At 41.1% G+C, this 23,369-nt stretch overlaps 1 protein-coding gene across 1 annotated transcript in view; it reads left to right on the forward strand.

The window, feature by feature from the left end:
- Positions 1 to 23,369, forward strand: part of tfcp2 (transcription factor CP2) — a 70,143-nt gene that overhangs the window by 23,259 nt on the left and 23,515 nt on the right. The window contains exons 3-13 of the mRNA XM_034171557.1: positions 2,373 to 2,524; positions 2,979 to 3,055; positions 7,627 to 7,732; positions 8,011 to 8,117; positions 8,215 to 8,367; positions 8,490 to 8,600; positions 8,938 to 9,026; positions 9,138 to 9,186; positions 20,662 to 20,755; positions 20,935 to 21,025; positions 21,124 to 21,230. Of these exons, the coding sequence (XP_034027448.1) occupies positions 2,373 to 2,524; positions 2,979 to 3,055; positions 7,627 to 7,732; positions 8,011 to 8,117; positions 8,215 to 8,367; positions 8,490 to 8,600; positions 8,938 to 9,026; positions 9,138 to 9,186; positions 20,662 to 20,755; positions 20,935 to 21,025; positions 21,124 to 21,230 (1,136 nt within the window). The remainder of the gene's footprint in view (positions 1 to 2,372; positions 2,525 to 2,978; positions 3,056 to 7,626; positions 7,733 to 8,010; positions 8,118 to 8,214; positions 8,368 to 8,489; positions 8,601 to 8,937; positions 9,027 to 9,137; positions 9,187 to 20,661; positions 20,756 to 20,934; positions 21,026 to 21,123; positions 21,231 to 23,369) is intronic.

The following is a 23,369-nucleotide window of genomic DNA, read 5'->3' on the forward strand; positions in this document are numbered from 1 at the left end:
ACAGGGGGTCGTCTTGACCGTTGGGGTTTTACATCATTATTGTATGGCCTTGCCTTACAATATAAAGCGCCTTGGGGCAACTGTTTGTTGTGATTTGGCGCTATATAAAAAAAATTGATTGATTGATTGATTGATTGATTTTAGAGATATTGCGTAAATGCAAAAAGGCAGTCCTACATATTTGTTTAATATGCGCTTTGAATGACATATCCTGATCAAAAATGACTCCAAGATTTCTCACAGTATTACTAGAGATCAGGGAAATGCCATCCAGAGTAACGATCTGGTTAGACACCATGCTTCTAAGATTTGTGGGGCCAAGTACAATAACTTCAGTTTTATCTGAGTTTAAAAGCAGGAAATTAGAGGTCATCCATGTCTTTATGTCTGTAAGACAATCCTGCAGTTTAGCTAATTGGTGTGTATCCTCTGGCTTCATGGATAGATAAAGCTGGGTATCATCTGCGTAACAATGAAAATTTAAGCAATACCGTCTAATAATACTGCTAAGGGAAGCATGTATAAAGTGAATAAAATTGGTCCTAGCACAGAACCTTGTGGAACTCCATAATGAACTTTAGTCTGTGAAGAAGATTCCCCATTTACATGAACAAACTGTAATCTATTAGACAAATATGATTCAAACCACCGCAGCGCAGTGCCTTTAATACCTATGACATGCTCTAATCTCTGTAATAAAATTTTATGGTCAACAGTATCAAAAGCAGCACTGAGGTCCAACAGAACAAGCACAGAGATAAGTCCACTGTCCGAAGCCATAAGAAGATCATTTGTAACCTTCACTAATGCTGTTTCTGTACTATGATGAATTCTAAAACCTGACTGAAACTCTTCAAATAGACCATTCCTCTGCAGATGATCAGTTAACTGTTTTACAACTACCCTCTGAAGAATCTTTGAGAGAAAAGGAAGGTTGGAAATTGGCCTATAATTTGCTAAGATAGCTGGGTCAAGTGATGGCTTTTTAAGTAATGGTTTAATTACTGCCACCTTAAAGGCCTGTGGTACATAACCAACTAACAAAGATAGATTGATCATATTTAAGATTGAAGCATTAAATAATGGTAGGACTTCCTTGAGCAGCCTGGCAGGAATGGGGTCCAATAAACATGCCGATGGTTTGGACGAAGCAACCCATGAAAATAACTCAGACAGAACAACCGGAGAGAAAGAGTCTAACCAAATACCGGCATCACTGAAAGCAGCCAAAGATAACAATACATCTTTGGGATGGTTATGAGTAATTTTTCTCTAATAGTCAAAATTTTGTTAGCAAAGAAAGTCATTACTAGTTAAAGTTAATGGAATACTCAGCTCAATAGAGCTCTGACTCTTTGTCAGCCTAGCTACAGTGCTGAAAAGAAACCTGAGGTTATTCTTATTTTCTTCAATTAGTGATGAGTAGAAAGATGTCCTAGCTTTACGGAGGGCTTTTTTATAGAGCAACAAACTCTTTTTCCAGGCTAAGTGAAGATCTTCTAAGTTAGTGAGACGCCATTTCCTCTCCAACTTACGGGTTATCTGCTTTAAGCTACGAGTTTGTGAGTTATACCACGGAGTCAGACACTTCTGATTTAAAGCTCTCTTTTTCAGAGGAGCTACAGCATCCAAAGTTGTCTTCAAAGAGGATGTAAAACTATTGATGAGATACTCTAACTCCCTTACAGAGTTTAGGTAGCTACTCTGCTCTGTGTTGGTATATGACATTAGAGAACATAAAGAAGGAATCATATCCTTAAACCTAGTTACAGCGCTTTCTGATAGACTTCTAGTGTAATGAAACTTATTCCCCACTGCAGGGTAGTCCATCAGGGTAAATGTAAATGTTATTAAAAAATGATCAGACAGAAGGGAGTTTTCAGGGAATACTGTTAAATCTTCTGTCATGTCATGTGATTAGGTTTCCCCAGCTTGATGAGAGTGTTATTTCTACCTGGTTCTTTTTATGTAAAATTCTGCCCCATACCAAAAACCAAACCATTGTATTCCTCATTTTGAGTTTATTCAAGGTCACGTTAGAAACCAGGCCTGGGACCCTCACAGACAGTGTCCATCTTGTGAAAGGCCCTTAAAATGAGTCATACAGCACTTTTTATACCTTGTGGGTGTTAACATGGGTGTGGTTTAGTCTCACATTTCTAATGTTACTGGTTCTCACCAACAGAGGGAGCTCTCCCTGTATCTGAAACTTGGACAGATGATAAAGTAAAACTTAACATATTTCTCAGAACTTCCAAACAAATAACTCAAATACTTAATAGCTAACATAAAACAAAGAATTAGCACAGATATTATCTAACAAGAGCATTGTTGTTTCCCCCCCCTCATTTCTCTTTGTTTCTGGTCTCCAGTGATGTACTTGCGCTTCCCATCTTCAAGCAGGAAGAGTCCAACCTGCCTCCAGACACTGACAATAAGATTCTTCCCTTTGAGTATGTTCTGTGTGCAGCTACCTCACCAGCCGTGAAACTGCATGATGAAACACTCACCTACCTCAACCAAGGTTAGCGTCAGGGTCCCATTCATGCTGTACCTTTTAGACTGCGTATGCATGCACTAAAATCCACAAGACTTAAGCCAAAAGGAAGCTTAAATCACATTCCCTTTTTAATTATTTTTCCTGATTTTTCTAACATATGGACATTTAACAATTTTCTGAAATCTCTTTTACACATAATGTTTGAGAACAGATGCTTGAGGCATAATGCAGGGATGTTTTTGTATTTTTGAAGCTGGTCTCCTCCTCAGATCATGTTAACATTCATGGATGCATGTGTGTGAGAACAGCTGGGGGTGCAGTGCAATGTGCACGGCCAAAATGATGACGAGTAATTCTGTACTGTACCATACACACTGTTTTACACTAATAACCAATAATCTTGTTGCTGTTGGTTGAAGCTATATAGTTGAGTCTTGATCAGGTGTGAATGGTTTTCCCTGGTGTGTACTTGTTCCAGGACAGTCCTATGAAATTCGAATGCTTGACAATCGGAAAATTGGGGAACTTCCAGAAATCACTGGTAAAATGGTGAAGGTGAGGTCCTTAAACATCACTCATTCGTGCAAGATGTATTAGCATATTTTGGTGTCTGCTGGTACAAACTACTGTTATCTGTTGTTACTGTTTCCCCTTGGATTTGCCTGATGTGAATTCTCTGAACCCACAAGTGACTTGCACACCTGTCTCCAGACCGAAACGGCGGACTTTAGTGATAGGGGATTCTATCACCCGCAAAGTCAGGTTACAGACGCCAGCTGATGTTAAATGTATTCCTGGGGCCAGAGCTCCCAACATTGCATCCTATCTTAGGGTGCTGACACTGCATAAGGGAAGACAGACTAAGGAACGTGACATGAGATACAGTCACATATTTATTCACGTCGGCACCAGTGATGTCAGAATGGAGCATTCAGAGGTCACAAAAATGGAAATAGAGAGTACTTGTGAACTTGCCAGAAAGATGTGTCGGCATTGATTAATAGTCTCTGGTCCCGTCCCCTCCCGGGGTACTGATGAAGCATTTATCAGGCTGACATTGTTAAATGGGTGGCTGGTGCAATTTTGTAGACAGCGAGGTTTTAGCTTTATTGATAACTGGCCTTCGTTCTGGGGCTGCCATAGCTTGCAGATGCCGGACGGCCTCCACCCTACTGGGGAAGGCGCCGCCATCTTGTCTGCGAACACAGATGGAGCTCTACAGGGAGGGTAACATTAGGAATTTACAGCAGGCCACGGAGCAGGTGATTAGAGACCCTGCAAGGCTTATAACAAATGTGGGTGTGGAATCCATTATTTTAGCAGGGAAATTAGTGCAGAAAATCCACTATGGTGATAGTGCAGTTTATCTGCCAGGGAGGGAAATTCAACAAGTTGAGACTGTGGCCTGCTTCCGTAGACGTGTCCATAAAAATCATAGAGGGATATGCTTTGCAAACTTAATACCCATTACTACATTGGATGATGTTGAAATTGAGGATGGCCCAGTGGTTGTTCCAGCAATACCAAAGATTTCGTTTCTGGTACCTACAACGCACGTGGATTATCTCAAACCTAAACCTACTTCTAGGCATCTTATATATGCTACTCTGGAACCACCCCTAAACCCAAACAGTTCAACTGTCAACCCCACTGAGGTCCTTAGACTGGGTCTCATTAACATAAGATCACTGTCCTCAAAATCATTGTTGATTAATGATTTAATTATTGATCATCATTTAGATATGATTGGCTTATGTGAAACCTGGCTTAAACCTACAGCTGTCCTCCCCTTAAATGAAGCCTGCCCACCAGCATATACATTTAGTCACGTCCCTCATGATGCGAAGCAAGGCGGGGGTGTTGCTCTTATTTATAAATCTCGGTTTAGCTTATTAGCTGTTGGGGGTCACAAATATAACTCGTTTGAGCATCTGATTCTCCGCTCTGCTCAGCATATTACGCATTGCCACGGTCAGAAGAATAGAAATCAGCCGTATTACTTTGTCACTGTATATAGGCCTCCTTGCCCATATTCTGAATTCTTAGATGAATTTGGTGCGTTCATCTCTAACTTGTCAACTAGTGCAGATAACATTCTGATCATTGGTGACTTTAACATTCATATAAATACGTTTTCTGATCCCTTCTGCAAATCATTTATGGAAATTGTGGATGCATTAGGATTTGGGCAATGCATTTGGGACTCGATGCACATTAGTGGAAATACCCTGGATCTGGTTCTCGCACGTGATATTGCTGTCACGAATATTGACATCATGCCTCTTACATCAGTGGTCTCTGATCACTCACTTATTAAGTTTACAGTTTCGCTGCCATGTTTCGTGGAACAGCAACCTTATATATCACTACGGTGATGCATCAACTCTTCAACTAAGACTGAATTTGAAGGTAGACGGCCTGATGTTTTAGCTTCACATTTGGCAAGTACCCAATAAGTAGACAGACTTGTGGATAGTTTAAACTCAGTGCTCAAAACTACACTCGACATGATTGCGCCACCTATGTTAAAACCGCACTCCCCAAAAACACAGTCGCCTTGGTTCAGTGATCACCAGCGTTACCTCAAGCATTAAGCTAGAGGTCTAGAATGGAAATGCCGTTGTTCAAAATTAGAAGTATTCCACCTTGCGTGGCATGATGCTATCTTAGACTATAAGCATGCATTATTGGCTACAAAGCGGACTTACTACTCTGATTTGATCAACAAAAACAAGCATAACTCAAAGTTCTTGTTTGACATGGTGGCAACACTTATTCATGGACAACCACCTGTAGTTCGCTCTCCTTTTACAGCACAAGATTTCCTGGATTACTTTGAGAAGAAAATAGAAGACATTAGGTTAAATATATCCCAGCATGCCTTAACCCAGCCACGACACCCTGCTATTGAGGTGGGCGCCATTACTGAGGTATTACCTAGATTTACAGAATTTGATAGTATCTCACAAGGCATGCTGACAAAACTCGTAATGTCAACAAAAAACACAACGTGTTTATTTGATTCTATACCAACAAAACTGGCCCACTCTTGGGCTGACTGTGCTGGAAATGATTAATCTTTCTTTAACTTTTGGATCTGTTCCTAAATGTTTCAAATCTGCAGTGATTAAACCATTACTTAAGAAACATAACCTTGACCCTAGTGTATTGAAAAACTATCGGCTGATATGAAATCTATCATTTTTCTCTAAAATTCTGGAAAAAGTGGTGTCACGGCAGCTCGTAGACTATCTTACTGAGAATAATCTTTGAGCCACTGCAGTCTGCTTTTAGAAAATATAATTCCACAGAGACGGCTCTCACTAAAGTGGTGAATGATCTTCCGCTTACAGTGGATTCAGACATCACTACGGTTCTGTTGCTGTTAGATCTCAGTGCTGCATTTGATACAGTGGATCATCATATTCTACTTGATATGCTGGAAAATCATTTTGGGATTACTGGGAGTGTCCTTGCATGGCTGACGTCATACTTGACCAGTCGTTCTCACTGTGTTTTGTACAGTCACACTACCTCTAACCTTAGTGACATGAAATTTGGGGTTCCACAGGGGTCTGTCTAAGGCCCCCTGCTGTTCTCCCTTTATATAACCCCCCTTGAGCACATATTGCGTCATTTTGGGATTACCTTTCACTGCTATGCTGATGATACTCAGTTATACATGCCAATAACTGCTGGTAATCTTGTTCACATAAAATTCTTAGAAGATTGCCTTGCATCAGTGAGAAGTTGGATGTCTAGAAACTTCCTACTTCTAAACTCTGATAAGATCGAAATGATGGTTCTTGGTCCAGTGAGACATCGGCATCAATTTGACCAGTTAACGCTCAGCGTCGGCTCGTGTGTCATACATCACACTGACAAAGTGAGGAACCTTGGGGTAATTTTTGATCCTACATTGTCCTTTGACCTCCACATTAGACATATTACAAGGACTGCTTTCTTCCACCTGCATAATATAGCGAAGATTTGTCCCATTCTGTCTATGGCTGATGGTGAGACCCTGATCCATGCGTTTATCTCTTCTAGATTGGACTACTGCAATGTTCTATTTTCTGGTTTACCGCAGTCCAGCATTAGGACTCTCCAGTTGGTTCAAAATGCTGCAGCCAGACTTTTGACATGAAGCAGAAAGTTTGACCACATTACTCCTATTTTAGCATCTCTTCACTGGCTTCCTGTCCCAGTGAGATCAGATTTTAAGGTTCTGTTACTTGTCTATAAAATTGTTCACAGACTGGGACCTCCCTATCTAGCTGACCTAATTAAACCTTACGTACCAGCCCGGGCTTTACATTCTCAGGGTGCAGGACTACTTTGTGTCCCTAGGGTGAATAAGAAGTCTGCGGGTCACAGAGCTTTCTCTTATCGTGCCCCTGTTCTGTGGAATGATCTCCCTGTGTCAATAAAACAGTCAGATTCTGTGGAGACTTTCAAGTCCAGACTTAAGACGCACTTATTTTCCCGTTCATATGGCTAACATACTGGTACAGTTTTGTTTTACACTTTTGACTCTTTTAATTCATTTTATTAGTAAATGGAGCGTGCTGCGGCCCTCAACTTTACCTAAATTCTGAGTCTTTCAGTGAAGCTTAGGGCTAGTGGCTGGCGATCACCTTAGTATTTCTTCTGTTTTTCTTGTTGTTTAATGCTGACAAATTATACTGTATTTGTTGTCTTTCTGATGCCTGATTCTGTTTTTTTCTCTCTATTTAAGGTGCAGCTCCATCCAGAGATGGGTGTGGTATTTGTGCTGGAGACCCTCCTGTCCTGTGCACCAACAGCTTTTCCTGTATATTCATTTTGTTAACTGTTTTATAATTTATGTTTGTAGCATGGCCCAAGCAGAAGGTCACCCCTTTGAATCTGGTCTACTTGAGGTTTCTTCCTCAGAGGGAGTTTTTCCTTACCACTGTTGCTCTGGGGGTTAGTAAGGTTAGACCTTACTTGTGTGAAGCGCCTTGAGGCAACTCTGTTGTGATTTGGCGCTATATAAATTAAATTAAATTGAAATTGAAAAATTTTAATTATCTCAGTCAGTTTCATTAGCAGTTGCATCTTGCTTGAGCCTTTTGTGAAATTTTGATTCATTCTAAAATTTCCAGAGCATTATCCGTGTGGTGTTTCATGACCGACGTCTTCAGTATACAGAGCACCAGCAGCTGGAGGGCTGGCGTTGGAACAGGCCCGGCGATCGCATCCTTGACCTTGGTGAGCAGTGCAAGAAAAATATCTTTTCAGTTTTAATGATTTGAAACTTTTAACAAATGTTCTTGTACTGTACTGGACACTGGCCATCCTGCATTTGATATGCAAAATCTTTTCAGAATGTTAACTGTTAGTTGAAATATTGGAGAGTTTAAATATAAATCAGGCCAATTGATAACTAGGTGTTAGGAAAAATTAAGGGACCACTCATGATTTTTGAGTATCTTGTGTGCATACAGGAGTAACTTGATAATGTCCTGTTTTACATTGGTCTATTCCAGATATTCCCATGTCAGTTGGCATAATCGACCCCAGGGCTAATCCTACTCAGCTTAACACTGTGGAGTTCCTTTGGGACCCATCAAAAAGAACCTCAGTTTTTATTCAGGTAGCATGATGGACTTGTAGCTTGCCACATAACGATGACTGCACCAGTCTTTGTCATCATCATTGTAGAAATGTGAAAACAATTTTCTTTGTTTTAGGTTCACTGTATCAGCACAGAATTCACCATGCGCAAACATGGAGGAGAAAAAGGCGTGCCTTTTCGAATCCAGATTGACACCTTCAAAGAGAATGAAAATGAAGAGTACACAGAACATCTCCACTCTGCCTCCTGCCAGGTCAAAGTCTTCAAGGTGAGAGGCAAGAAAACAGGCAATTTCTTTCTTCTCTCTTTTTTTTTAATTCATACTGATTGTTGTATTTCTCTCTGGTTATGTCTTTTGTACCAGCCATGACCTAATTTAATCTGTTTCAGCCTAAAGGTGCAGACAGAAAGCAGAAGACAGACAGGGAGAAGATGGAAAAAAGGACACCACAGGAGAAGGAAAAGTACCAGCCTTCCTATGAAACCACCATCCTGACAGAGGTGAATACATTATTGAAGTCTTAAGGTGACAGATTGTGGTGAGATATGCACAGAAAAGCCATCGAAATGAAACAATATAAAAATAATGAATGCTTTCCATTCGTGCAATGGTGAGAATATTTGCATGAATTGGAAGCTGGAACGTACCATTCAACAAGGCGTTAGCTGAGTTGAGTGGTACCTTTGACATTGCTTCTTGCAGAAGAAGCAATGTCAAAGGTGAATGGAGCAGACAGAGGCTTGATTGATAATATTTTAAATGGACTCTGGCTACATAAAATTAAGTAACCCTTTAAGCTGAAGATGAGGAACTAACAACAGTGGTGTTGTTTTGCAGTGCTCTCCCTGGCCTGAGGTCACATATGTCAACAACTCTCCATCTCCCGGCTTCAGCAGCACTCACAACAGTTTCCCAGTTGCAGAAGGGTACGAGTATTTAGCAACTTCTGTAAAAACTATACACATAATCCAGTGAAACTATTTAGATTTCTGCACTCTCTGTTGATGCTGATGTGATTAATATTTGGTTTCTTTTAGAAACGGATCACCAAACCATCAGCCTGAGCCTGTTGTTCAGGCTGCAGATGTAAGTACAAGTGCAGGTTCTTTTTGGTCTTATAGCTCTCCCGCCTCACTGAATCACTCTACATTCACATGTGGACTGTGCACCCAGAAAGTATTTTCAGCGCTGCACTTTTTCCACATTTTTTTTTTATGTCATAGCCTTATTCCAAAATCGATGAAATTCATTTTTTCTCAAGATCCTACACACAATACCCCATTTTTTTGATTTTTCAAATTTAGAAAAAAAAAGAAGAAAGAAATCACATGTACACAACTATTCAACCTTTGCCATGAGGCTCAAAATTGAGCTCGGGTGCATCCTGTTTCCCTTGATTATCCTTGAGAAGTTTCTACAGCTTAATTGGAATCCACCTGGGGTAAATTCAGTTGATTGGATATGATTTGGAAAGACACACACCTGTCTACATATAAAGGCCCACAGCTGACAGTGCATGTCAGAGCACAAACCAGGCATAAAGTCAAAGGAATTGTCTATAGACCTCCGAGACAGGATTGTTTAGAGGCACTAATCTGGAGAAAGGTACAGAAATGTTTTTGCTGCCTTGAAGGTCCAATGTGCACAGTGGCCTCCATTATCCATAATTGGAAGAAGTTCAAATTCACCAGGACTCTTCCTAGAGCTGGACGCCGGTCTAAACTGAGTGATTAGGGGAGAACGGCCTTGAGCCCTGGTGCCAGCAAATAATGAAGGATGAATAATGAGCCACGCAGCATGTTTTTTTTTTTCTTTTCTACAAGAGGGTTTTTCAACTATTGAAGGCGATTGTTGGTTCTGATTGGCTCTTAGAGGCATTATCTTCAGTTAACGAGGCTCATCTCTGAGCGTGGCGTTAATTTCAAGATGTTCAAAATTTAGCAACAACAGCGTGGGGCAGTTTGTGTATGAGGTTTTAGAACGATGTGCATGGTGCGGACGAGGCTGCTAAGAGCGCGTTATCCGTGCGCCTGGCAGCTACGCAGGACCTGAGAGGCTATTTTGGAGCGGCTGTCCTCTTGCGCACATAATTCCACCTGCTCTGTGTGCTGGATGCTGTATATAAAATAATTATTTTGTAAAGGATTAGTCATTTTCTGCCAAACCTTGGATGCTGAAAACACCTCTAATCACTTCCGGAATCACAGAGGACTGTTTCATCTGAATGCTTTTTTTTCCTCTCTTTTCTGCCCCATGAGGAATGTATTTTGGAACAGCTTAAGATAATGATTTTTAATGTTTTTATAGCTTGATAAAACAGTTGCATGTTCATTCCTAGCTGTAAAAGTATGTCTATGGTTGATTTAATATCTTGTTAATATATCACATGAACTCCGCTGTGTGTGTGCACTGAGGCAGTGCCAAACATTTAGGTAGAACTCCAGCTCACAAAAGAGTGTTTTTTTTCAGTCAGTAATGGATGAACACAAAGTTAAATTTGGATGACTGTGTAAAAGTGGCTGTGTGCTTAAACCCATGGAAGAAATAACTCCAGTGAAGCAGTGCAGAGCTGTCCAGCAACACAGAATGAAAGCACGCAAAAGACCGATTTTGAAGACATAACACAAAGTTCAAAGGTGTATCACGGTGACTTGTAACCTGTGGAAAAAATAAAGAATTTTTTTCATTTATTTTTTTTTGGAAGTGATCCATATGAGTTGGGGCAGCAGGTGTATATAATGAAAGTGGCTACCTCATTGTGTATGTAGAACGGCAGCGTGCGCGCGCACGCACAAGAGAGCAATTTTACAGACATAAATGGACAAACACAAAGTTAAAATTGGGATTACGGTGTGAAAATGACTGTGTTTAAAGCTGCAGAAGAAATCAAGCCAGCGAGCCGCGGATGGAAAGGAAGCCAGCAAGGAGTACAGAGGCGCCTGTCCAAGAACCCGTCGTTCAGCTCTAGCTGATCTGGTGCATTACAGATGGACAGCATCATGGCCCGCAGCGCACACCCGCAGGAATGTACTGGAGTGTCTATTTTTGGACTGCGTTTAAAAAATGTGACATCTTTAAATGCTGCTGTGAATTGAAAACCCACACTTTAAAGGGACCAAGTGTGGGAGGGCTGGAGGTTTAGACCAAACCCATGCCTAAACGTATGCCGTCGCTTTATCATGGCGTTACATGGATCATATGTGGCGACAAGAGCCACTCGAGACTGGACGGGGCTCAAATGACAGGTCGGTTGTGGCTCACTAGAGGCTGATACCTGGCACATGTGAGGTGCAGAGAGGCACATAGAGGCGCCTTAGTAGTGGATACGTGATGGTTTAAAATGTGGATCATTCTTCAATAATCACTGACACATCCATACGTGGCTCATTATTCATGGTTTATTATTTGGTGGGACCCAGGCTTTAGTCAGGGAGGTGACCCAGAACCTCATGGTCACTCTGTCAGAGTTCCAGCATTCCTCTGTGGAGAGAGGAGAACCTTGTAGAAGGACAACCATCTCTGCAGTAATCCACCAATTACACATGTATGGTAGAGTGGCCAGACAGAAGCCACTCCTTAGTAAAAGGCACATGGCAGCCCACTGGAGTTTGCCAAAATGCACCTGAAGGACTCTCAGACCATCAAATCAAATCAATTTTATTTATATAGCGCCAAATCACAACAAACAGTTGCCCCAAGGCGCTTTATATTGTAAGGCAAGGCCATACAATAATTACGGAAAAACCCCAACGGTCAAAACGACCCCCTGTGAGCAAGCACTTGGCGACAGTGGGAAGGAAAAACTCCCTTTTAAACAGGAAGAAACCTCCAGCAGAACCAGGCTCAGGAGGGGCAGTCTTCTGCTGGGAGTGGTTGGGGCTGAGGAGGAGAACCAGGAAAAAGACATGCTGTGGAGGGGAGCAGAGATCAATCACTAATGACTAAATGCAGAGTGGTGCATACAGAGCAAAAAGAGAAAGAAACACTCAGTGCATCATGGGAACCCCCCAGCAGTCTAAGTCTATAGCAGCATAACTAAGGGATGTTTCAGGGTCACCTGATCCAGCCCTAACTATAAGCTTTAGCAAAAAGGAAAGTTTTAAGCCTAATCTTAAAAGTAGAGAGGGTGTCTGTCTCCCTGATCCGAATTGGGAGCTGGTTCCAGAGGAGAGGAGCCTGAAAGCTGAAGGCTCTGCCTCCCATTCTACTCTTACAAACCCTAGGAACTACAAGTAAGCCTGCAGTCTGAGAGCGAAGTGCTCTATTGGGGTGATATGGTACTATGAGGTCCCTAAGATAAGATGGGACCTGATTATTCAAAACCTTATAAGTAAGAAGAAGAATTTTAAATTTTATTCTAGAATTAACAGGAAGCCAATGAAGAGAGGCCAATATGGGTGAGATATGCTCTCTCCTTCTAGTCCCCGTCAGTACTCTAGCTGCAGCATTTTGAATTAACTGAAGGCTTTTCAGGGAACTTTTAGGACAACCTGATAATAATGAATTACAATAGTCCAGCCTAGAGGAAATAAATGCATTAATTAGTTTTTCAGCGTCACTCTGAGACAACCTTTCTAATTTTAGAGATATTGCGCAAATGCAAAAAAGCAGTCCTACATATTTGTTTAATATGCGCATTGAATGACATATCCTGATCAAAAATGACTCCAAGATTTCTCACAGTATTACTAGAGGTCAGGGTAATGCCATCCAGAGTAAGGATCTGGTTAGACACCATGTTTCTAAGATTTGTGGTGCCAAGTACAATAACTTCAGTTTTATCTGAGTTTAAAAGCAGGAAATTAGAGGTCATCCATGTCTTTATGTCTGTAAGACATTCCTGCAGTTTAGCTAATTGGTGTGTGTCCTCTGGCTTCATGGATAGATAAAGCTGGGTATCATCTGCGTAACAATGAAAATTTAAGCAATGCTGTCTAATAATACTGCCTAAAGGAAGCATGTATAAAGTGAATAAAATTGGTCCTAGCACAGAACCTTGTGGAACTCCATAATTAACCTTAGTCTGTGAAGAAGATTCCCCACTTACATGAACAAATTATAATCTATTAGATAAATATGATTCAAACCACCGCAGCGCAGTGCCTTTAATACCTATGGCATGCTCTAATCTCTGTAATAAAATTTTATGGTCAACAGTATCAAAAGCAGCACTGAGGTCTAACAGAACAAGCACAGAGATGAGTCCACTGTCTGAGGCCATAAGATCATTTGTAACCTTCACTAATGCTGTTTCTGTACTATGATGAATTCTAAACCCTGACTGAAACTCTTCAAATAGACCATTCCTCTGCAGATGATCAGTTAGCTGTTTTACAACTACCCTTTCAAGAATTTTTGAGAGAAAAGGAAGGTTGGAGATTGTCCTATAATTAGCTAAGATAGCTGGGTCAAATGATGGCTTTTTAAGTAATGGTTTAATTACTGCCACCTTAAAAGCCTGTGGTACATAGCCAACTAATAAAGACAGATTGATCATATTTAAGATCAAAGCATTAATTAATGGTAGGGCTTCCTTGAGCAGCCTGGTAGGAATGGGGTCTAATAGACATGATGATGGTTTGGAGGAAGTAACTAATGAAAATAACTCAGACAGAACAATCTGAGAGAAAGAGTCTAACCAAATACCAGCATCACTGAAAGCAGCCAAAGAGAACAATATGTCTTTGGGATGGTTATGAGTAATTTTTTCTCTAATAGTTAAAATTTTATTAGCAAAGAAAGTCATGAAGTCATTACTAGTTAAAGTTAAAGGAATACTCGGCTCAATAGAGGTTTGTGAGTTATACCACGGAGTCAGGCACTTCTGATTCTTTCTAGAAGTCTTTCAGAAAGCGCTGTAACTAGGTTTAAGGATATGATTCCTTCTTTATGTTCTCTAATGTCATATACCAACACAGAGCAGAGTAGCTACCTAAACTCTGTAAGGGAGTTAGAGTATCTCGTCAATAGTTTTACATCCTCATTGAAGACAACTTTGGATGCTGTAGCTCCTCTGAAAAAGAGAGCTTTAAATCAGAAGTGTCTGACTCCGTGGTATAACTCACAAACTCGCAGCTTAAAGCAGATAACCCGTAAGTTGGAGAGGAAATGGCGTCTCACTAATTTAGAAAATCTTCACTTAGCCTGGAAAAAGACTTTGTTGCTCTATAAAAAAGCCCTCCGTAAAGCTAGGACATCTTTCTACTCATCACTAATTGAAGAAAATAAGAACAACCCCAGGTTTCTTTTCAGCACTGTAGCCAGGCTGACAAAGAGTCAGAGCTCTATTGAGCTCAGTATTCCATTAACTTTAACTAGTAATGACTTCATGACTTTCTTTGCTAACAAAATTTTGACTATTAGAGAAAAAATTACTCATAACCATCCCAAAGATGTATCGTTATCTTTGGCTGCTTTCAGTGATGCCGGTATTTGGTTAGACTCTTTCTCTCCGATTGTTCTGTCTGAGTTATTTCATTAGTTACTTCATCCAAACCATCAACATGTTTATTAGACCCATTCCTGCCAGGCTGCTCAAGGAAGTCCTACCATTATTTAATGCTTCAATCTTAAATATGATCAATCTATCTTTGTTAGTTGGTTATGTACCACAGGCCTTTAAGGTGGCAGTAATTAAACCATTACTTAAAAAGCCCTCACTTGACCCCGCTATCTTAGCTAATTATAGGCCAATCTCCAACCTTCCTTTCTCTCAAAATTCTTGAAAGGGTAGTTGTAAAACAGCTAACTGATCATCTGCAGAGGAATGGTCTCTTTGAAGAGTTTGTCAGGTTTAGAATTCATCATAGTACAGAAACAGCATTAGTGAAGGTTACAAATGATCTTCTTATGGCCTCGGACAGTGGACTTATCTCTGTGCTTGTTCTGTTGGACCTCAGTGCTGCTTTTGATACTGTTGACCATAAAATTTTATTACAGAGATTAGAGCATGTCATAGGTATTAAAGGCACTGCGCTGCGGTGGTTTGAATCATATTTGTCTAATAGATTACAGTTTGTTCATGTAAATGGGGAATCTTCTTCACAGACTAAAGTTAATTATGGAGTTCCACAAGGTTCTGTGCTAGGACCAATTTTATTCACTTTATACATGCTTCCCTTAGGCAGTATTATTAGACGGTATTGCTTAAATTTTCATTGTTACGCAGATGATACCCAGCTTTATCTATCCATGAAGCCAGAGGATACACACCAATTAGCTAAACTGCAGGATTGTCTTACAGACATAAAGACATGGATGACCTCTAATTTCCTGCTTTTAAACTCAGATAAAAACTGAAGTTATTGTACTTGGCCCCACAATCTTAGAAGCATGGTGTCTAACCAGATCGTTACTCTGGATGGCATTTCCCTGATCTCTAGTAATACTGTGAGAAATCTTGGAGTCATTTTGATCAGGATATGTCATTCAAGCGCATATTAAACAAATATGTAGGACTGCCTTTTTGCATTACGCAATATCTCTAAAATCAGAAAGGTCTTGTCTCAGAGTGATGCTGAAAAACTAATTCATGCATTTATTTCCTCTAGGCTGGACTATTGTAATTCATTATTATCAGGTTGTCCTAAAAGTTCCCTAAAAAAGCCTTCAGTTGGTTCAGAATGCTGCAGCTAGAGTACTGACGGGGACTAGCAGGAGAGAGCATATCTCACCCGTGTTGGCCTCTCTTCATTGGCTTCCTGTTATTCTAGAATAGAATTTAAAATTCTTCTTCTTACTTATAAGGTTTTGAATAATCAGGTCCCATCTTATCTTATGGACCTCGTAGTACCATATTACCCCATTAGAGCGCTTCGCTCTCAGACTGCGGGCTTACTTGTAGTTCCTAGGGTTTGTAAGAGTAGAATGGGAGGCAGAGCCTTCAGCTTTCAGGCTCCTCTCCTGTGGAACCAGCTCCCAATTCAGATCAGGGAGACAGATACCCTCTCTACTTTAAGATTAGGCTTAAAACTTTCCTTTTCGCTAAGGCTTATAGTTAGGGCTGGATCGGGTGACCCTGGACCATCCCTTGGTTATGTTGCTTTAGACGTAGACTGTGGGGGGGTTCCCATGATGCACTGTTTCTTTCTCTTTTTGCTCCGTATGCATCACTCTGCATTTAATCATTAGTGATCGATCTCTGCCCCCCTTCTCGGCATGTCTTTTTCCTGGTTCTTTCCCTCAGCCCCAACCAGTCTCAGCAGAAGACTGCCCCTCCCTGAGCCTGGTTCTGCTGGAGGTTTCTTCCTGTTAAAAGGGAGTTTTTCCTTCCCACTGTGGCCAAGTGCTTGCTCACAGGGGGTCGTTTTGACCGTTGGGGTTTTTCATAATTATTGTATGGCCTTGCCTTACAATATGGAGCGCCTTGGGGCAACTGTTTGTTGTGATTTGGCGCTATATAGAAAAAAGTTGATTGATTGATTGATTGATTGATTGATTTAAGGCTCTCTTTTTCAGAGGAGCTACAGCATCCAAAGTTGTCCTCAATGAGGATATAAAACTATTGACGAGATAATCTATCTCACTCACAGAGTTTAGGTAGCTACTCTGCACTGTGTTGGGTATATGGGCATTAGAGAACATAAGAAGGAATCATATCCTTAAACCTAGTTACACAGCGCTTTCTGAAAGACTTCTACTGTAATGAAACTTATTCCCCACTGCTGGGTAGTCCATCAGAGTAAATGTAAATGTTATTAAGAAATGATCAGACAGAAGGTGGTTTTCAGGGAATACTGTTAAGTCTTCAATTTCCATACCATAAGTCAGAAAAAGATCTAAGGTATGATTAAAGTGGTGGGTGGACTCATTTACATTTTGAGCAAAGCCATTCGAGTCTAACAATAGATTAAATGCAGTGTTGAGGCTGTCATTCTCAGCATCTGTATGGATGTTAAAATCGCCCACTATAATTATCTTATCTGAGCTAAGCACTAAGTCAGACAAAAGGTCCGAAATTCACAGGGAAACTCACAGTAACGACCAGGTGGACGATAGATAACAACAAATAAAAACTGGTTTTGGGACTTCCAATTTGGATGGACAAAACTAAGAGACAAGCTTTCAAATGAATTAAAGCTCTGTCTGGGTTTTTGATTAATAAGCTGGAGTAGAAGATTGCTGCTAATCCTCCGCCTCGGCCCGTGCTACGAGCAGTCTGACAGTTAGTGTGACTCGGGGGTGTTGACATCATTTAAACTAACATATTCATCCTGCTGTAACCAGGTTTCTGTAAGGCAGAATAAATCAATATGTTGATCAATTATATCATTTACTAATAGGGACTTATAAGAGAGAGATCTAATGTTTAATAGACCACATTTAACAGTTTTAGTCTGTGGTGCAGTTGAAGGTGCTATATTATTTTTTTCTTTTTTAATTTTTATGCTTAAATAGATTTTTGCTGGTTATTGGTGGTCTGGGAGCAGGCACCGTCTCTAGGGGATGGGGTAATGATGGGATGGCAGGGGAGAGAAGCTGCAGAGAGGTCTGTAAGACTACAACTCTGCTTCCTGGTCCCAACCCTGGATAGTCACGGGTTTGGAGGATTTAAGAAAATTGGCCAGATTTCTAGAAATGAGAGCTGCTCCATCCAGAGTGGGATGGATGCTGTCTCTCCTAACAAGACCAGGTTTTCCCAGAAGCTTTGCCAGTTATCCATGAAGCCCACCTCATTTTTTGGACACCACTCAGACAGCCAGCAATTCAGGGAGAACATGCGGCTAAACATGTCACTCCCGGTCCGATTGGGGAGGGGCCCAGAGAAAACTACAGAGTCCAACATCGTTTTTGCAAAGTTACACACCGATTCAATATTAATTTTAGTGACCTCCGATTGGCATAACCGGGTGTCATTACTGCCGACGTGAATTACAATCTTACCAAAATTTACGCTTAGCCTTAGCCAGCAGTTTCACATTTCCTTCAGTGGTCGCCTGCTCTGGCCCCCGAAAGACAATTGACTATGGTTGCTGATGTTGCTAACTTCACGTTTCTCAAAACAGAGTCGCCAATAACCAGAGTTTGTTCCTCGCTGGTGTGTCGCCGAGTGGGGAAAAACGGTTAGAGATGTGAACGGGGTTGGCGGTGTACACGGGGCTTCTGTTTAGGACTACGCTTCCTCCTCACAGTCACCCAGTCGGCCTGCTTCCCGGCTGCTCAGGATCTGCCGGAGGGGAACTAACGGCGGCTAAGCTACCTTGGTCCCGCACCGACTACAGGGTCCTGGCTAGCTGTAGGATTTTCCAAGGTGCGGAGCCGAGTCTTCCAATTCGCCCAGCCTGGCCTCCAAAGCTACGAATAAGCTACACTTATTACAAGTACCATTGCTGCTAAAGGAGGCCAAGGAATAACTAAACATTTCACACCCAGAGCAGAAAAGTGTGGGAGAGACAGGAGAAGCCGCCATGCTAAACCGGCTAAGAGCTAGTAGCTGCGCTAAGCTAGCGGATTCCTAAAAACACACAAAGTGAATAATGTGTAAATAATTTAGAGGTGATTCAGCAGAGGGAGTGCTTCAGTTAAGGCACGTGAAGATTACACTGTGAAACAAATCGTTATCTAGTTAACTAGATCAATCTAACTGCGCAGATTAAACAGCTAACAGATACAGCAAAACACTGCTGTGCTCCGGAACAGGAAGTGATACAATACTGCAGTGAGAGCCAACCACCAGTAGAGAGATGAAAAACTAAATTCTGTGGTCTGATGAGACAAAGATTGAACTCTTTAGTCTGAATGCCAGGCATCATGTTTGGAGGAAACCAGGCACCATCCCTACAGTGAAGCATGTTGGTGGCAGCATCATGCTGTGGGGATGTTTTTCAGCAGCAGGAACTGGGAGACTAGTCAGGATTGAGGGAAAGATGAATGCAGCAACGTACAGAGACATCCTGGATGGAAACCTGCTCCAGAGTGCTCTTGGCCTCAGACTGGGGAGACGGTTCATCTTTCAGCAGGACAATGACCCTAAGCACACAGCCAAGATGTCAAAGGAGTGTCTTCAGGACAACTCTGTGAATGTCCTTGAGTGGCCCAGTCAGAGCCCAGAACTGAATCTGACTGAACATCTCTGGAGAGATCTGAAAATGTCTGTGCACCGACGCTCCCCATCCAACCTGATGGAGCTTGAGAGGTGCTGCAAAGAGGAATGGACCAAACTGCCCAAAGATAGGTGCACCAAGCTTGTGGCATCATATTCAAGAAGACTTGAGGCTGAAATTACTGCCAAAGTTCATCAACAAAGTACTGAGCAAAGGTTGCAAATATTTTTGTACGTGTAATTTCTTAGTTTTTTATTTTTCATAAATTTGCAAAAAAAAAAAAATCATGTTGTCATTATGGGGTGTTGTGAGTAGAATCTTTCAGGGGAAAAATTAATTTACTCCATTTTGGAATGAGGCTGTAACAGTGGTGGGCACAGTTCAGATAATCCAATAGCAGATAATTATTGAAGCTAATGTTTTTGCTATCAATTAGCTTTTCAGATAAGTTTTAAAACCATCATCGGACCAATTATCTTCCGATAAATTTAGTTCTGATAACTTTCAGTCCGATCTTTGCTGGTAAAGTTTAACGGTCAAAAACGTTTGTAAACCCTAAAATCAAACATTTTAGTCCATTTGTTGTGTTTTTCTAGCCACGGAGCAGACTGACTGCCCGTCGCTTGTTGATGACGTCATCGTTAAGCGCAAAATGTGATTGGCCTGTCGACACAGGGAGCATTGTGGGTAGTGATTTGTCCACTCAACACAAAAACAAAGCAGAGTAATTTTAACATTATTTTATTTCTTTGGCTGTAATTTAATCACCAAGACTCGGTGGGAGACAGGAGTTCTCATGGCGCAGCTGTGTGTACAGAGAGACTTTTCTTCACGTTTACACAGTTTTGGATTTATGTGGATTGTTTATTCAGATGAATCCATTTTTGAATTTGATAATTCATTTTTCTTGTGTTTCTTTGTGTTTGTGATCCTTGAATTACCCAACAGCCCCTGCGGGCACTTAAAGTTAAACTGGTTTATCAGAAGCTGACAGTGTAATCTGATGTGGCCGCGTCCAAATCAATACTAATAGTATCGGTTAATCTGTAATAAAGATCATTTTTTTAGCAGTTTATCGTCATAAAAGATAACTTTTCAGTTATCTGATTAATGGTTATCGAAGCTAACTTTTTGGTTAGCTGTGCCACCACTGCTGTAACATAAAATGTGGAAAAAGTGACGAACTGTGAATACTTTCTGGATACACTGTGGATTTGACATTATTTGATGTCATTAAGTGTTAAAAAAATGACACATCCACTTCAAGTGTGAATGAAGCCATGTGATGATAAATTGCATATATATCTACACATCAATTTGCAGGATTAGTGTGAAAATGATTTACCATCAAGTGTTTAATTTTTGTTGTGACACCTGTCCCCTGTGGGTTAGTCCATCTGGCTCTGCATCTTGTTGATAAGGTTTTCAGATCATGTTCAAAGTGTGCACAGACGTTCTCCATATCAGCTTCTGGGATTAGCGCTTATCTTGATATGTGTCTGTTGTTCTTTCCTCTTAGAATTTATTACCCACTGCAACACCACAAGATGCACAGCAGTGGCTTCACAGAAACCGCTTCTCGCCTTTCTGTCGGCTCTTCACCAACTTCTCAGGTACATTGGACACCTGAACACATCGTGGGTACAAATGAACACACATTCACAAAGAGCCAGGAAAGTGAGATTAAAGATGGTTATTCTGAATATGTAGGATGCAACAGTAAATAAAGTGTCAGGAGTAGGGAGACTGTTCAGGCTGAGAATGACATGTACGTGTGTTATATACACACCAGGTGCAGATCTGCTGAAGCTGACGAGGGAGGATGTCATTCAGATCTGTGGGCCAGCAGACGGTATCAGACTCTTCAATGCACTGAAGGGAAGGTGGGTTTTCTTGGAATGTATCATTTAGCTGATGGCAAAAATGACATGATACATTTCTCGTCAGACATTTTATATGTGTGTGGATGGTGGTTGCACAGGGTGGTACATCCCAGGCTGACAATCTACGTTTGCCAGGAGTCTCAGCAGGCACAAGAACAACAACCGAAACATGAAAATGGAGATGCATCCAGCAACACTTTCTTTGGTCAGTCCATGCCCCTGCATCTTTTGCATACCAGCATTATCATGTTGTTTTTTTTATTTGTGTTTTTTTGCATGCATGCGCACACACCCAAACACTCTGGCTATGATGTCCATCATCATTTTGTGGATCCCACAAATTTTCGGTGTCCCACAACATGTCCCAGTCAAAGGCATTTTGAAAATCAACACAGGTACCAGTGATGTCATGCTGATATTCAGGCTTGTTATCTGAGAACGTGCAAAGCTGGGATGCACTTGATGTTTGACTTCGACTTGAAACCATTCAACACTGTAACCGGAGCAACAACAGAAGTCCTCAACAGTAGCAAACATCAGTGAACACTCTCACTAGAGACACTAGAGACCAGGGCAAAACCTGCTACAATCTGGCAACAAAGAGGCCTTCTGTTGGCCTTTATGAAGGACGTGTGCCGATGCGAATGTAGACGTCAGCAACCCGGAACTCAAAATCAACACAGGAGAATTGTAGTAGTAAAAGCACTAATGATGACTGTCACAAAATAAAACAGAGAAAAACCCCCCCCAGAAATAATTCAGAGGAGCCATCACATTAGATAAAAAATAGGGCTGGAGTTAAAACATGACAAAGTCAAATTTGGGAGTATCTCTGACCCTGTGAGTCTCTGCATCCACCACACCTCCCTGGGTCCTGGATGTCAGCCATCTATTATCTGCTGTAGTGAAGTAAAACATGGGTGTCCCCATTGTCTTTTCCAGTAACTGTGGTCCTCAACACTGAGGCACCTGCCTGGTGGATCACGCACAGAGAAACAGGCCGTGTCACAGTGTAAGTGATACTCCACATCTGAGTCTCCCTGAGTATCCACTCATTTGTCACAGTCATTCCAGTGATACCCAAGGATGCTCTGAAGAGACGAGTACCAAAGACATTCAGTCATCGCCTTAAGTCACTGGTTAACGTCAGAGTCTTACACCCATACAGTGAGACAGGAAGCATCAGGGCTGTAAAGACAATCATTCTCAACAAACACTTCTGACCAGTGACCTCATGACTCCATCATCTCTTCCTGATGTCTCTTGAGACATGTCTTGGGATCAAGAGACATTTTCACACTGTTGGCTCTGAATTGTACATTGGGTATTTTTTTCCCCTCCTTCCTTTAAAGAAGCTTTACTGCACAGGATATCGACTTACAGATTTTAGAGTTGTTAGAACCTGTGTTAAACCACTTGATATTTATAACATCTGCACGCTGTATATTTATAATTTTCTAAATGATTGACAGAGGAGAAATAAAACTGGTTTATATATATGTGTATGTATATACACAGTGGTGTGAAGACGTTATTGCCCTCTTGACCTTTTACATGTTTAAAATTTTTAGGACATAAAAAAACAAACAAAATAAAAATCAGGCTTTGTACATTTAAATTTCTAAAATTCTGTCCTTTAAACTTGCAGTGAAAAGTCATTTATACATCATGAATTAAAAGAAGTAAAAATCTAAAAGCCAAAATGATGGTGTTAATAAGTAAGTCCCTTTAGTATAACACATACAAACCATCACTTTTAAATTCAGTCTTCTTCAGACAAGTCAGGGGGTGGATACATCAATATTTCCAAGACACTGAATATGTCTTGGTCTTTATTTAAATCAGTTATGTAGAAATACAAACAGTATGACACTCTATGGTAAATCTGTGTGGAGAAGACATTTTTCAAAAACTAAGGGACTGTGCATGAAGGAGCCAAGTGAGGAAAGCCGCCAACACACCCAGACAACCCTGAGCAAGGTACAGGCTTCTATGGCTGCGACTGCATAGAGCAAGTTTTGAATTTTACATCAGTACTCATAGCTTCATAGTGGAGTGGAGCAGAAAAGAAATATCTTTCAACAGTGTCTCTTCGGCTGTTCCCTTGTTTGCAATCGGGGTCACCACAGCAAATCCAAGGTGGAGCTTCATGTTGAATTGGCACAGGTTTTACACCGGATGCTCTTCCTGATGCAACTCCACATTACATGGAGAAATGTGGCAGGGGTGGGATTTGAACCGGGAACCTTCTGCACTGAAACCAAACAAAATATATTAGATCTAGGCTTGCATCTCTGATGTGCCTTCTGGTAAATTGTAGCTGAACTTTGAAGTGGTTTTTTTT

This window comes from Thalassophryne amazonica, chromosome 6, assembly GCF_902500255.1.
Source record: "Thalassophryne amazonica chromosome 6, fThaAma1.1, whole genome shotgun sequence".
Classification (NCBI taxonomy): Eukaryota; Metazoa; Chordata; class Actinopteri; order Batrachoidiformes; family Batrachoididae; genus Thalassophryne; species Thalassophryne amazonica.